Genomic DNA, 15,940 nt, shown 5'->3' with positions numbered 1-15,940 from the left:
TGCAGATGTATCATAGAAAAATATCGAAAAATCTATATTATCCAACTATGAGTTATTTTATTTGTGCACTTTGGAAAATTAAATACTATGCTAAGCGTAGAGGGGTTGTCTAGATGCCAATTAAATTTGCTTTTCTTTGTGAATTTTGTGAATATTATTACATAATTTCAAGATTTGATAAATGTGTTTTAATGAACAAAAAGGTTGGTAACTCAAATAATACTAGATATGAGAATTTTTTTATAGTTTTTATGAGGAATTAACTATAGTGTATTTTAAAAAAAATTATTGTTTTTTCTTTTTTTCTTTTGCTAAGATTTGTTTTCTCTTGTCAAGTGTTTTCTGTTATCAACGTATGTTTTTAAAATTAGCATCAAGTGTACTAATTTCTCTAAGATAAATTTACAAAGTCTGAATATTTTGTGTAGTTTAACAAGTATATAAATTTTCTGGTTTGTGAATAAGTGCATAAAAAAAGTCACGTGTTTTTATTTTAAGAGAAAATTGTTAATTGATTTTTATTGATATTTTTTAAAAGCAGTTTTTGTATTTTTTGGGAACACTTTGAAGTTTGAAGTGCATTCGGTTTATTACTTTTGTGAATAAGTGAATAAAAAAAGTCACGTGTTTTATTTTAAGAGAAAATTGTTAATTGATTTTTATTGACATATTTTAAAAGCAGTTTTTGTATTTTTTGGGAACAATTTGAAGTTTGAAGTGCATTCGGTTTATTACTTTTGAACAAATGGATAATTTTTTCTCTAGACTTCCAAAAAAGTGTATAATTAACTTTTTTTGTTGTGACAAATAATTGATTTCATAATACTTAAAGAAATCTTTTAAGATGATAGATGCAAAGGTAATTGAAAAAGAAACAATGAGATTGGCATCTAGACAATCGTTTTACCGTGTAGTATATGATATTTTATTTCCGAAGTTCAAAAATAAACTAATTTGTGGTTGCGTAGTCGCGATTTTTCAACAAATTTTACTGTGGTACATCTACAAAGTTTAGATGTCGATATGGACAAATATGGTGTTTCTGTATGATTTGTACAAAAGTCTTAAATGTATGACAAACAAAAGGTTTTGAAAAGGCAAATGGGATAAAACCAAACATAATGAATAAGTTGAGAATAAATTTGCAAAAACTGTGGAGAATTATCTCGCCTTTAGGCGTCAACTCCTAACTCATTCTTCGCATTTGAAACTGGCCTCAAATTTATAATCCTATTACTTTCAAGTTAGAATGTTGAGAATGTGAAGGTTTCATAGAACTCACATACATTTTTGGGTTTGAAGTATACAAAGAAAAAAATTCAATGGTTTCAACCTTTCTTGAAATTTAAAATATGGGGGAAGACGGTGGAGAATAACTAGATAGGGACAAAGGTTGCGTCTTTGGTTAGATAAATGGTAGAGAGGAAGAGATAGATACATAGGTTGTCATTTGGTTCTAGATAGTGTCAAAAAACACATTGCTTTTAGTGGTTAATGTGAAACAATTGAGTGTTTGAATCTCTACTTCAATCTTTAAATTCTCAAACAATTTTTAGCGAGATGATGTTATTTAAGCAAGCACTGAATTGAGAAACCAAATATGAATTCTAGAGCCGTCGTAATTGACGAGTTGCATGCTATACGGGTTTTTCTTCAAGACATCAACAGCCATTAGCTTAAGAATAAATCTAGCCTATTGTAAATTAGAATACTTTGTTTGTAGTACTTGTGTCTTCAGTGAAAAACATATATTCTTTATACTCCTCTTTTTATTTTTTATTAAAATTGCCTATTGCAATTACTTCAATTTTTAATACCACGCAATGTCCTAATTAGAATCTTATTTATATAGATAGAAGAGTGATAACCATGTGGATTGAGATACTTAAAACATTTTTACGCCTTGCAAAAGAGCACTTGTGTTCCAATATATGTTCACTTCATAGCAATGCTTCTCAGTTGGCATTCCAATATATGTTCACTTCATAGCAATGCTTCTCAGTTGGCAACTTGTATTAGAAGCTTCATTGTTGAAAGTTGTAATTCAAGCACCTTCCATATGCAGTTGATTCCATTGTGGCTGAGTTAACCACATGGAAGGTATATTGTTGAACTCAAGCAACTAAAGAACCAAATAAAGCAAGCCAATCAACAGTATCGAGTACTAACGGACAATTATTTCTCAAATAAAATATAATGCGAGTACATTAATTGCTTTCAAAATGCCTCAAGCAAACTATTTTAACTGACTTAGATACTGATCAAAACATCAGGTTGAGTCAGCTATCTTTTTGGGAGTTACCCATAGATGATCAAAAAGTATTCTTACACCACTTCCTTTCAAAGTCCCAGGTGCCACAATTTCAAGCATATCCGATACTGCTTGAGTAATAGATGCACGAACTTCTGTTGCGTTTGCCCAATAAGGGCACAAAGTACCAGCTACTACCTCAGAAGTGTCTAAGAAGATCAGCTTCTGCTATTACAATAGTACACCACTATATGAATGATGGCTCAGCAATACAAATAATAATCCATAGACCAGCAACCCCTGGAAATCATAGCTAAATATAGAAATATCATAGAATTTAAAGTTCAAAGCAAATTTAAGCATTTAATATACATGCATAAGAACGACAAAAAAAAAATATAATAGAAGAAAAGCATTTGATCTGCATATTCATGATCTAAGAAGTTCCTAATGTGTATCCCGTCACTCGACATGTGAGGAAGAGATTGATAGAAAGAACCAGGAAGAGATAGCACGGTAGGAATTCACTCTACTAGGGAAGACAAACGACTACTCTATTTTTCTGATTGTTGTATAAAGAGAAAACTTATTAATACAGCTGAGAATCTTGTCATAATGTTCAATTGAAAAGAAAGTACCACTAAAACGAAGCCATAAATCTCATTTGCTGAAAAGAACATATGTCTCAGAAGCTACACCTGTATGCAAACCCCAAAAGAAAACTCTGATGAAATAATGTTGTTTGTGCCAGCCAAGTTACCATCTTCAGAATACACGAGTCTATCACAGAGCGAGCCAATGATAGTACCATCAATGTCAAACAAGGACTAAGTCAAGCACACAATGTCCAGTGTCAAAAGTTCAGACAAAGTTCCTTTCTTATTTTTGTGTCGCTATAACCACTTTACACCCCTTGACGAGGCTTCTTTTAGAGCTTCTGCAGTTGATACAGAAATTTGAGTTTTGTTGTTGAGCAGTTTACCTTATGTTAATATTGTATCATCGCATATACGTATACGCAAAAAGAAAAGGGAAATACTAAACCATCACCCCTCGTAGTATCTTATTCTTACAGTCCATGTCACGGAAGATGTAGCCGAATTTTGGTTTTTGAAATAAGAGACTGCCTTCTCTCTTCCTGTCTTTTGACAAGTCAAAATGTGATTTTCTCTGTGATATCTTGAAGAAAAAGAGAAGAAGCCACACTCTGTTTTCTGTGGAAAATATTTACCACATGCAATTAACAATTGTGCTAAACAGTTGATTATATATAACACACGGGAAGGAAAAAGAAACATGCCAGCTATGCTTGCTAGCTCACATCAGCTAACAAACCAAAGAGAGAAGAAGCCATACTATGTTTTCTGTCAAAAGGAACGATGAATAGCACCTAAGAACTTAACAGCCGCCTCAAGTTGGCACTGGGCGAAGTGTCACCAAGCCTAACTTGGACACCAGAGATAAAAGCTGGAGCAGGCAGAACTTTGTTACACAAGTCAGCAATTTTGTTGCTTGCTAGAAATGTGCCAAGAGGAGAAATGAACCAACGCTTTTATTTACGGCTCACCAAGTGGCAATATATATCCAGGCGCTTGGTACATTCGTGAAATACCAAATTCGTAGTGATGTGTAAAGCCGCTTGATTATCGCACCAAAAAGGAATTGGTGTGTGCATAGGAATTCTGAAATCTCATAGAAAATAAGGATCTAGTGGAGCTCACCTACCCTCGAGACTAGATTACGATATTCGTCCTTAGCCATGAACCTTGATTGTTTCTTTGTTTTCCAAAAAATCAATGAGGAAGAACGGAAAATATAATAACCAGTAACTGAATGGGGGCTATCCATGCGGGATGCCCAACCTATGCCAGAAAATTGAGTCTTGACAATGTTAAGGAAATTGTTATGTTGACACTATGAGATTTATGCTTTATTAGGTACAGCCAAATTGCCCCAACGTGATCATACACGATGGGTAAGGAAATAGTGATTGCCAAAGATAGTTGTGAGAAGATGAAATTCGCCAAACAAGTAGCAGTATTCATGGTGAATATTTCAGTGAGAAAAACATATTTCTTATTTCCCAAAAACTGAACTTGTTACATCTAAACTGCAGGTATACATACATGGTTGCACTGAAGAAGAATGTGTACCTACTTTAACTACATGTGCCTGTGTGTAAAAAGCTTCCAAGTGTCAAAGCTAAAAATGCTAAACAACTAATATTGAAAAACACGATTTATAGTACAAAGAATAAATAGAAACAGAGTACTGCAGCAGCATCGTCTTCAATGGAGTTCTGCTTCTACTATAGTTGGGAACAAGACAAAATCATCATATCTCTACAGCCCCCCCTCAAGATGGAGGCGTGGAAGAAAGACACATCTTGGAGAGGAAACGAGCAAAAACAGGGGAAGGAAGAGCTTTGGTGAAAAGGACGGCCAATTGATCAGAGTTGCGGATGTGCGAAGGGGAAATGAAACCGAGCTTAAACTGGTCCCCAACAAGATGACAATCGATGTCCAAGTGCTTAGTGCGCTCGTGAAAGATCGGGTTCGCAGTGATGTAAAGGGCAGCTTTGTTGTCGCACCAAAAAGGAATTGGCAGAGACACAGAAATCCAAAGAAGTTCGTAGACAATGGATTCCATACTACGATATTCAGCTTTGGCGGAAGAACGAGAAATCGTACCTTGCTTTCTTGTCTTCCACGAGATGAGGGAGGAGCCCAAGAACACACGGAAGCCAATAATCGAACAGTGAGAATCCAAACTCGAAGCCCACGAAGCATCGGAGTAAGCAGTGAACTGAGTGGAACTGGCAAAAGAGAAGAACAAACCGATGGTGGGAGTGCCCTTGAGGTAGGAAAGAATATGCAATGTTGCATCCCAAGGAGAGCGCCGAGGTGCCTGAAGAAACTGACTAAGTTGCTGGACGGCGAAGGAGATATCTGGGCGAGTAAAACCCAAGTAGAGAAGGCAACCAACCAAGCGCCTAAAACGGCCAGGATCAGGAAGGACATGACCATCATCAAGAACTAACTTAAGTCCAACAGGCAAGGGAGTGGGAACAGGTTTTGCATTGATCATGGAAGTGTCTGATAGAATATCTTGCAAATTTTATGCTGCGAGACTAAAATGCCATGTGAGGAACGAGCCAATTCGAGACCAAGGAAATATTTAGCCGCCTCAAGATCTTTAATGGTGAAAAAGCGATGGAGTTAATCCTTGACAGATTGAAGAGCAGCAGGAGATGATTCAGCCAACAAGATGTCGTCCACATATAACTCACCTGCAAATTTCTTGAGAAAAAGGCAATGTTCATGGGAAGATTGACTGAAGCCAAACTTGACAAGCTTGGAGGTCAGCTCGAGGTTCCACTGACGAGAGGTCTGTTTAAGGCCGTAGAGGGATTTCTGCAATTTGCAAACTTAACCAGCAAGCACATTGAGCAAGCCCTCAGGAGGGTCCATGTACACATCCAAATCTAAGGAGCCATGGAGGAATGTGTTATTAACGTTGAGCTGCATCAATGGCCAAGATTTAGAAGCTGCCAAAGAGATAAACACACAAACAGTTACTGATTTTGCAACAGGGGAAAAGGAGTCGAAGTAATCTACCCCTTCAATCTGGTTGTAACCTTTTGCAACCAAGCGTGCCTTGTAGCAATCAACGGACCCATCTGGCTTGAGCTTCAACTTAAAGACCCAGCGCGAGCCAATAGTTCTCTTCCCAGGCGGCAAGGAAGTGAAGGTCCAAGTGTTATTTGCAGCAAGCGCCTACAGCTCCTGAGACATAGCCTTCACCTAACGCTCGTCTTTACTGGCCTGGAGATAACTTTTAGGTTCCTGCAAGGCAGACAAGTTGGTAACAAAAACACTATGTGCACCAGAGTAAGAAGAGGGAGTACAAGAGGATGCAGAATAAGAACAATTGTAGACGTAATCAGCGAGCCAAGAAGGCTTGGAATGGGTCATTTGTGACCGACGAAGAGGGGGAGAAGGTGCTGTTGTGGCTGGAACGAATTCAGAGGATGGAGGAGAGGGGACAGGTGCATCACAAGGAGGTTCCATATCATCAATTGGAAAAGGAAGGCATATTGGATCAGGGGGCGAATAAGTAGAGCTAAAGGGAAAGGAGTGTTTGCAAAATATAACATCTCTAGAGGCAAAGGAGATAGGTGTATCCAAATCATACACCCTATAGGCTTTCTTCAATTGGCAATAACCTATACTAAGGCATTTGGAGGCTCTCGCATCAAATTTTTGCTTCTGGGGTGAGGTGTTCATGGTAAAGCAGAGACAGCCAAAAGACTTTGATGTTATTGAGGTTGGGAGGTTTGTTATAGAGCACTTCAAAGGGAGATTTCCAATGAAAAATGGATGTGGGCAATCTATTGATAAGATAAGTAGTTATTAGAATGGATTCACCCCAAAATTTTCGAGGTAAGTGGGCTTGGAACAACAGAGCTCTAGCTACCTGAAGTACATGTCTGTGCTTTCGTTCGATGACCTCGTTTTGCTAAGGGTGTACGAGCATGATGTCTAATGAATAATACCAGAAGAATGGAATAGGGACTGACACTGAGAGTTGTTAAACTCGGTTCCATTGTCAGAGCGGATGCATTTTACTGAGGTATGAAATTGGGTTTTTACCATAGCAGGGAAGTTGGATATTGTTTGATGCACCTGTGATTTGTATCTAAGTAAGAATGTCCAAGTGGCACGGGTAAGATCGCCCACAACAGTTAGGAAATTATTGCAGCCATTTAGGGAACTCTAATGAATAGGGTCCCCAAAGATCAGTGTGTAACAACTCAAATATGGAGGCGAAAGTGATGCTACTTGAAGAAAAAGGCAGACGATGTTGTTCCGCAATAGGACAGACTTCACAATTCAGGTTGCAAAGTGAGATTGCAGTTTCAATATCTGTAATATACTGCATTACAACAGAGGAGGGGTGACCCGGCCTCAAGTGCCACAAGGAATCAGCACAATTATGTGAAGTAAAACAAGAATTATTAATACAAGATTCTATCACATCATAATCAAAGGAGGATTTATCCACAAAATACAGATTTCCAGCCTGATTGCCCACCGCTATAACTTGTTTATTCTTCGGGTCCTGAAACATACAATGAGACGCATGAAACAACACTTCAACAAATAATGAGGAGCAAAGTTTGGGAATAGAGAGAAGGTTGAACTTGAAGGAGGGAACCAACAAAACGTTTGTAAGAGTGAAATTTTTGTGCAGAAACATTCCCAGTATGTGTAATAGAGTGTGTAGAGGCATCGGGTAAATGTATAAGTGTGAGATTAGGAAGAGCTATAAGATTGTCAAGGGAGCAAATATTGCCACACATATGGTTAGTCGCCCCCGTGTCTATAATCCAAGAAGATAAAATGCTATTTCCAAAGCTACCAAAGGCAACGTTCATACCTGCGAAATCGTCCTCGTGAGCCAAGTTCCCATGCACCTCTCGTGAGCCAAGTTCCCATCCGGTTCTGCACAATGCAGTGTGAAGGAACAAACTGTAAGCTCATATTATATTGTGCACATAGCTAACTCACATATAGAACATTATACTTGAATGTGAACATGAAGTGCATCACTATACAATGAGTTTATTTGAGAACATTTCCAACACGACTGACTATTTGTAATGAGTTGTCACGTAAGTGTATTGTGAAGTGGTGAACAGATTTTAGGGGTTTGGGCATGAGATAATGATGAGCACGCATAAACTATGTGAAGTCGTTAACTTCACATAGGTTAGTGTTTTCTTTTCCTTTTTTTTTTCTTTCGCAATTTCCTTTTTTTCTAAAGAAAAAATACTTTTGTGAAGTGGCTACTCGAGTAACAAATTCATATTATAAAAGAAAAAAAAAATTATTTTTGATTCCTAACTTTTCACGGCATGTTTTCTGTTTCAGTTAAAACATTCACTAGCTTGGCGACTCTCGAAAATATTAGTCAAGTCAGGCGTGTTAGAAATATGAGTGAGCAAGTTCCAAGTAATTTATATGATACTCGTCTTTTTTCAGGTTTCAAGATGTTAAAGAAGACCAAACTGTTTTTTTATCAAGAAGTTACTGATCATCATCACATAGCTTTGGTTGGATGTTGGTACCATTTGGAGATACTGAACTAAATGTTAGGGAATGCATAGGAAGTCCTATCAACCTTATCACAAGCAAATGCAATGTCGTTTGGTATTAGAGTGCACAGTATCATCGCCTGATTCAAGATGTGGATACAAATTATCTGACAAAAGCACTCTAATTATTTGCATGGTCAATGATCAAACCATCATCACATCCATTCAACACAAAACATCAAGAAACAACCGGTTGACACTATTGAAAGCATCAAGAAACTATTGTTTGGCACTATAGAGATTTAACGTGCATTCCAATTGTCGTCTGACTACACTTACCTTTGTGTTGACTGATAATAAGCCTACATGACATAGAACAATGGGCTGCTGGCCTTCCAGAGAGTCATTACTTCCTGAGAGGAGTAATCAGATCTTATTAATAAGAAACCAAATCGAAATTCCTCAACTAATCCGTCCGAGAATGCTGGATTTCATAGGGATACGGGAACATATTGGTGAGCAAAGATCATCAGAATGTCAGCAGAGGTTCGGATGGAAAGGATGACCTTCTCTGATCATGAGGCCCTTCATTTCATGTAGAGATCAATTAATTGTACTTTAGAAAGTACTTTGAATCTTGAAAGTGTAGGGGTTCGTTACCCCAAGAAGTCCAGCCTGCTATCATCTCCCTAGAAAACAGTTCAATGCAGCGGGCATGCTTAAACCCTGGCACATAGTCTAGCAGAATCTCTGAGAATGCAAAGACATAACAATGAATAACCTCGATTTTATAGACTTAGTGACATCAGGAGTAAGACATAAACGAGACCAAACTGGGGCGCCAATTCGGGATCGGATAAGTAACTGAAATCAGAACACAAGATCCCGAGGCTATGTTGCCACAAGAATACCTCCAATTGGGGGTTTCCTTGAATAATCTCCTGGGACACTGATAAAGACTTGATTATCTGGTAAGTGGTTTGGTCTCAGCAACTGTTCAGAATTCATTTCCTGCAATGATAGTGATTGAGATCAGTATCCGACAAGGAGTAATAGTAGACTGATACCTGATTACTGATCCTCACCTTCCCATGACTAAAACCCAGAAGAAGACACTCGTACGGTCTGTGATGAAAGAGATCCAATTCACTGATCAATGAGCCATCTGCTTTCACCTACCAGTGAACTAGGTTGAATGTGAGAAAACCAAGCAACAAGTGATGAATTCTAATTTATGTGAAAGATAATAATACCTTCAGCCAGTAAAACGTAGTAGCATACTTGACACCCCATTTGGGAAATAATTCATTCTCCACAAAGTTCCGCAATTTCTCCCTATTGGTTACCCACAAGGCTACCAGGGCTCCAGCAGTATGGGTAAGCTGCTTTATAGGAAGAGATAAAAAGTACCGATTGGGCAAAGTCGGGTACCTGCAGTTGTGAGAGAAAGAAAATCTGAAAAGAAAGCTCAATGAAACTGTTACATCATTTGTTAGAAGATGAATAAAATAAAATTTTATAAGCAGCCTCTATAAAGAGGTCCAATATTTTCACAATTTAACAGGAAACCTCTCGTAATTCAGAATTTAAACTTAATAGAATAATACAGATGAACATACTTCAGTTTCTGATGTGCACTGCTATTCTCCCATGGAGGATCGATCAGTATAAGATTGAAGCCACAATCAGACTCCGCTGCCAAAGGTCAATAATGAACCTTAATCCAATTTGTAAAAGATATAGGATATTTAGCAATATATGCACAGAAGTCCATAACAACTTCTACATGGAGTTATTCAAACAGAAGAGCCAAGAACAAGGCAACTGCAAATGCATGCTCTAGAGATTTGGTGAATGGTAGTAATCAGCTAACTTATAAACTTTCAGAGAACAAAGAACCTTTTCTTGCATCCCTAGAAAGAAGATTCATATGAATAATAAGAGCAAAGATCCTTACCAGGAATTAAGTTGTGAATCTGCCTGAGGTCAGACTTCCTCATGACATGGAAACAAAGCATTCGGAATATTAGATGCAGTATATTAAATGGAGGCATTTATATTAAAGAATGAACTTCTCAATGAAAATTAGAGCCATCTTTCAGTGAGAACTCAAAAGCCCAATATTGACAGCATATTGAGCAAACAAAGAATATTTATAAATTTAGAATTGAACAACATCAGAAGCTAAATACCTGAAAAGATTTTCAATCCATACCATGTAGAAGCAACTATTCTTGGGCAAAATGTACTTGTGGTCCAATAACTCAGCCTCCATATCATTACTTGCCTCATTGGCGACGTGGGTTTCAAAAAGCGGAACCACTTTTTGATAATACGACTCACCACCTGCAAATTCAAGGGACATATATGTCCATATAGACTTAAAGAAAAAGGACAAACATATTTAATTTGCCTTCTACTCTAGCTTACATCACTATTTAGGGCAAAACTGACTTACCTGTCTCTTGCATATGCAGATACATATAATAACATTGTCCAGCTCATACATACAAACAATGACGCAAAATCCTAAACAAAAGAATTTTCTGAGCATTTTATATATTGACATATAATATGAGTAAGTAGAAGCATATGCTAGCATCCCTTCCTGACTTCTATAAACTGAGTCATGCATACAGAGTCAGCTAAGGCGTTGTACTGCAGCACAGACATCTGGTCCAAGGAATTATTGAGTCATGACTAAGTATAACATCATGAAAATATCTTTAACAATAGGTCACCATACATCAATCTGATATAATGGAAACAAACATAGATTGACTAAGTATAAGTTCAGACAATGATAGCTTCCTGAATCAGTCTTAATAATTTAAAAAATCGTGAATTGGTTTGTGGTGAATTGCCGAAACTCATGCATGCTCGTCATGCTACATATAAAGGTTCACACTTGAAATCAGTTTTTAGAATATCATACACCCTGAAGATCATAATACAATTTGTAACATGCAATGACAACAAATATCAAACACTCAAGTATCAGAGTATATTAGAAAGCTGCCAAGGTCGAGCTACCAAGCTATGTACCACCGCTAAATGTATATCAAGACAATCTTTTCCATTATGGACAAAGATGATCTTAATTCTAAATGTCAAAAGGATAAAGGTAACAGTTAATACTCTGTTTTCATCAAATGAAACCCAACCTGCATTTTCAACTGCTGCCTCATCTTCATTAACCTTAAGAACAATCTCATAAAATGGAGCTTGCCAAACGCTCCCTAACCCCACAAAATCGAGCTCATTCTCCCGCAGAATCGAATCCCCACCACGCTCCTCCACATCATCCCTCAAGTTCCTCAAAGTTTCCAATACTTGACTAGCACCAAGCAATGCTTCATGCGCCTTCAACAACGCTACTCTCACCTCCTTACAACCCAAGGGGAAAAAAGAGCAAACAATTGAAAGAGAGAGAGAGAGAGAGGATAAAAATCAAAACTACACACAATTCACACCCCGGCACACACTCACCTGGTGACGTCGATCGGCCATCTGTTCCCGCAAGTTGAGAGCTTGGGATTTCTTCTTTTCTTTCTCGCGGCGTTTACGTTTTCCCGAGTTTTTGGGAACATTGTTGTAATTTCCAGTGGAAAAAATCGAAGAGGGGAAGAAGCGGGAGTAGTAAGCGGAAGGAGAAACCCTAAACCTGGTGTAGCACCGGTTCAGTACCCGAACAGGATCGACGAAAAAAGCATTTGCATCGTCAAATCGGTAAATGCCCGACTTTGAGAAAGCCGACAGCCGATCATCGGACTCGGAGGCGGCCATTTTCACCGAGAACGGCTGTCAGCGGGAATTTAGGCAGGCGGGTTACGAGATGGGTCTTGGGCAGGTCGGCCTTGACTCAGCCCAAAATGTCAAATCGGATCCGAATTTGTCCACTTACAGATGGGCTTTTCATAGCGCAACAGGTAGTCTAGCCCAAGAAGAAGAAGGGCCCATTAACTTTACTTCTTTTCCATCATTGCAATCATTTTTTTTATCGAAACCTTCTACAAATAATATTTGGGATAATTACACCGTCGTTCATTCAAGTTTAATATAATTATACATAATTTTGATATTACTAACGTTTGTTTTTATTTAATAAATAAAAAAAATCATGAAATTTACCAACATAAAAAAACTAAAAATATTTTTAATTAACTTACTGCTGATTGATTAAAAACATAAAATGTATCGTTTTATTAACTCTAATGCATTTCTACGTATAATTGATTAGACCCTGCAAATATTTCCAACGATATTTATTTTTTATTGTATTATTATTAAATTAAAGGACCAAAATGAAATATAAAAAGTATGCTTCAACTTAACTTAGGTATTGATTATTCTATAATTACTCGAAAACGGTTAAATTTCAAAATGATTTGATTGAATCCCACTAAGGAAAAGGGCAGTACCAAACAAGGTGCATTTTTCTTTCAACATGCATGCAAGATTATCTATCCATAGTTAAGACAAAGAATTTAATTGATAGTATCAAAGTCAATTCTATAATCAAATATTTTGGAATATAGTATTGTTTTTCTAGTAATAAAATAATATAATGTTTTGTGGGATGAGACATATGACAAGCTCCCGTGTCTTTTGACCAAGTAAACTCCTTCGTTGAGAAGCAATAATTCGAATTTATTTCAGGAAATTTATGCTTGAAGTCCATGCTCAAAGTTCGAATATGAATGGATCAAAATGTTATGATTCAAACCTAATTACTATGAATGTCAATTTGATTTGTTAACTGTAGTTTTTTCTATGTCTTAATTATTTTCTTTAATGTGCGTTTTGATTGGATTATTGATACTATTAGTTAATTTTGAAACTTGAAGTATATCATAAGTTATTTCTAATTAAAAGAAGGCAAAAAATGTTTTTGGTAATTATAGATAGTTAGTATTTTTATCTTGTAATTTACTTATTTAGTTGTTTTATTGACAAATTTAGTCCTTGAGCATCTCACATTTTGTTATTTTTTTGGCAATTTTAGTCTTGTGTTGACAATTTTTGTGCTAACAACCTATAGTTACATGACAAAAAATGTAATTCTCACCTACCAAAAAAAAAAAAAAAGATCATTGCCATCAGATTTGTTTTGTAGAAAATTCAAAACCAACATATGGTGATTTTAGGTGATTACTACTCCAAATGAAAAGGGTACGCTCGATTATCCAAGATAGAATCCTACAAGACATGCGTATAGTTAGAACCACATGGGGAAGACTTACAGTTATAACCCTCCAATACTTAAGTTAGTAGACTGAAAGAAAAATGATAATAATGTCACAAAAATATTGGGGTATCAAAAGTTGTACTTGATGCATGGAGGGCGATTATTTATAGATTTCATCAAATTATACGATCTCACATAAATAACACATCAAAATGATTTAGTTATTACAATGAGTCCGTACATATTAGAATTTAAATGGCCTGAGGTTTAGGGTTTAGAGTTTGGAGTATGAAGTGGCTGATGGAAATTGGACACATGTGGAAAACACAATCATGCTACTCGAACAGAATTCAGATGAGGGGGAGATTATGGACAACAATGCCAGGCCTTTGAAGATTCGCGACCCAATCTGCTTGAGCAATTGCAACTCATTTGATACAGAATTTGCAGAACAGCTGTTACAGGAGCTGGCCACTCCGACCAGGCTACCCAAAAATCAATTCCCTGTGGACGAGCAACCGGATTACCTGTTCAAGAATTCAGACTAGAAAAACCGTGTGATGAAATAAAGGAGCAACTCTTGTGGTCCAAGAATTTGGACGAGGCGAATCAAAAGAAGATGACAGCAGAAACACAAAACATGATGTCACTGGAAGAAATTATTACAATGTAAAGGAGTAGTACTCCTCCTTCTATGATTTTGTTACAGTAATGATGTAGCGATGACTGTTAGTTAAATTTCAATGAACAAGGGATGGGGACCCCAAAAAACTTCATCCACCTTAAAGTGTTAAAAAAAAAAATAGCCCGAGGTAGAACAGTAAAAACCTTAATGGTGGTTATTATCATCTTCTATTCTCTAAATAGAATTTGCTTGTGTTTATGCTGTAATAATATGACAAGAAAATTACATGCCTTGACGCTTCGTTATTAGTCATCACATAATCAAACCAAGATTGTGATGTTATGAAATGAAACACAATTGATGTAACATATCAAAGCAAGGACATGACATTAATTGTATCTGAGTAGTTGGTCTACAATTGGTATTGAAAAAGATTAAAGTGGTATGAGTCTTGAATGATGGGAATTAACACAGTCAAAATTATCACTATCTTGATTAGGTCCCATCTGCTGGGAAAATGATGTGTAACTGAAAATGCTATGAACATGTACCATTTTATGATTGATGAAACAAATGCCTTTGTGATTTTCCAATAGTGGATCCTCTTCACATTTAGGATAAGACATGGGATTGATTTCGGATTGGATAAAGCCTTTTTTTAAGTTTAATAAATCGGGTCCAATAATTTGTATAAAAACTCCAAATGATCCTAAAATAAAAAATACACTGAAAATGGAAAAACTCTTATCCAAATCAGGTTTGGTCAAGTCAAGTCAATTACAAAGCAAATATGGTACACTTGCATGTGAAAGTATATCACACTTGTCATATAATAGATTTAAATCTAACTAAATTCAATCTGGGTTAATCATTAAATACCTAAATATATACCAATTTAGGATACGTTAAGGTATAAAAATAGTAACATAACATATATATTTTTTTTTAAAGAGATACTTAATTCATAAAGCACATATAGTGAAAATATAATGATACTTTAATCATAACAACATCTGAATTTATCGTTAATTATTATGACTAATTATTTATACTGATAATTTTATACGTAATTAACTGTTATCACGAATAATTGAGAAGTACCATAACAAAATAGAAATTATTGCTACTATAATGATATTTGATATTTAGCACTTGAGCATTTGTCAATGATATTTATTTTGTGAAGTAGAATCTGATTGATGTGTTGAGATTAATTACCTAAAATAAAAGAAGATCAAGTTCGGATTTGTTTATGGGCCACAAAAAAGAACAAGTAAAATATCCTAAAATCTATAGTCCATAATTTTATTCCACAAATTGTGGGACTATTGTATGTTCCATCCAATTGTACTGAAAGCTGGAAATATTATTTTGTTATTCAATATATTATTTAAAAGTTTAGCGGTCGTATTATTATTGTTATTTGTTCTTATTGATATCTTTATGGGGTTAAAATGTAATTAATCCAAATAATAATAATAATTAATCATTCTGAAACAGAGGATGGCATCAGCAGGTGGAGGGGTGATGGTGTCACAACCCATTGACGAATTCGTGAACTTTTGTCCGGAGGAATCTTCTTGGAAGGAGGCGGTGCCCCTGATCGGGCACCGTACGAGGTGGGCACCACCCTCTTCTCTCAAGTTGCGTAATCCCGCCATTAATACGGCGCCACGTAGTTGGCGTCTCTTGTTAAGCAAGCGCAGTCGCTGTTCGGAGTGCAATTCTAAGTATGATTAACTGTGAGCCCGCGCTCAGCCTAGCAAAACTCACCACTCA

General features: G+C 36.5%; 2 protein-coding genes across 7 annotated transcripts; both read right to left on the bottom strand.

The window, feature by feature from the left end:
- LOC110011717 (uncharacterized mitochondrial protein AtMg00810-like) lies at window positions 4,607-5,338 on the bottom strand. The gene has a single exon (XM_020692528.1). The coding sequence runs from the start codon at window positions 5,336-5,338 to the stop codon at window positions 4,607-4,609; it is 732 nt and encodes a 243-aa protein (XP_020548187.1).
- Window positions 7,115-12,217, bottom strand: LOC105159215 (methyltransferase-like protein 2). Of its 6 annotated transcripts, XM_020692659.1 has the most exons (13): window positions 11,838-12,215; window positions 11,513-11,735; window positions 10,807-10,877; window positions 10,564-10,694; window positions 10,306-10,343; window positions 9,968-10,043; window positions 9,602-9,779; window positions 9,434-9,523; window positions 9,260-9,359; window positions 8,915-9,098; window positions 8,688-8,761; window positions 7,691-7,755; window positions 7,115-7,372 (listed from the first exon to the last, which is right to left on the bottom strand). In XM_020692659.1, exons 1-10 carry the CDS (start codon window positions 12,132-12,134, stop codon window positions 8,956-8,958), a joined length of 1,347 nt encoding a protein of 448 aa, XP_020548318.1. In that variant the 5' UTR covers window positions 12,135-12,215; the 3' UTR covers window positions 7,115-7,372; window positions 7,691-7,755; window positions 8,688-8,761; window positions 8,915-8,955. The 6 variants fall into 6 exon arrangements, with proteins under 6 accessions (XP_020548318.1, XP_020548317.1, XP_011074499.1 ...); XM_020692658.1 differs by having other exon boundaries at window positions 8,688-9,098; XM_011076197.2 differs by lacking the exon at window positions 10,807-10,877 and having other exon boundaries at window positions 8,688-9,098; window positions 10,541-10,694; window positions 11,838-12,214.

Source organism: Sesamum indicum, linkage group LG3 (assembly GCF_000512975.1).
Source record: "Sesamum indicum cultivar Zhongzhi No. 13 linkage group LG3, S_indicum_v1.0, whole genome shotgun sequence".
NCBI lineage: Eukaryota > Viridiplantae > Streptophyta > Magnoliopsida > Lamiales > Pedaliaceae > Sesamum > Sesamum indicum.
Note: the sequence above shows the minus strand (reverse complement) of the source record. Positions and strands in the feature narration are given on the sequence as shown.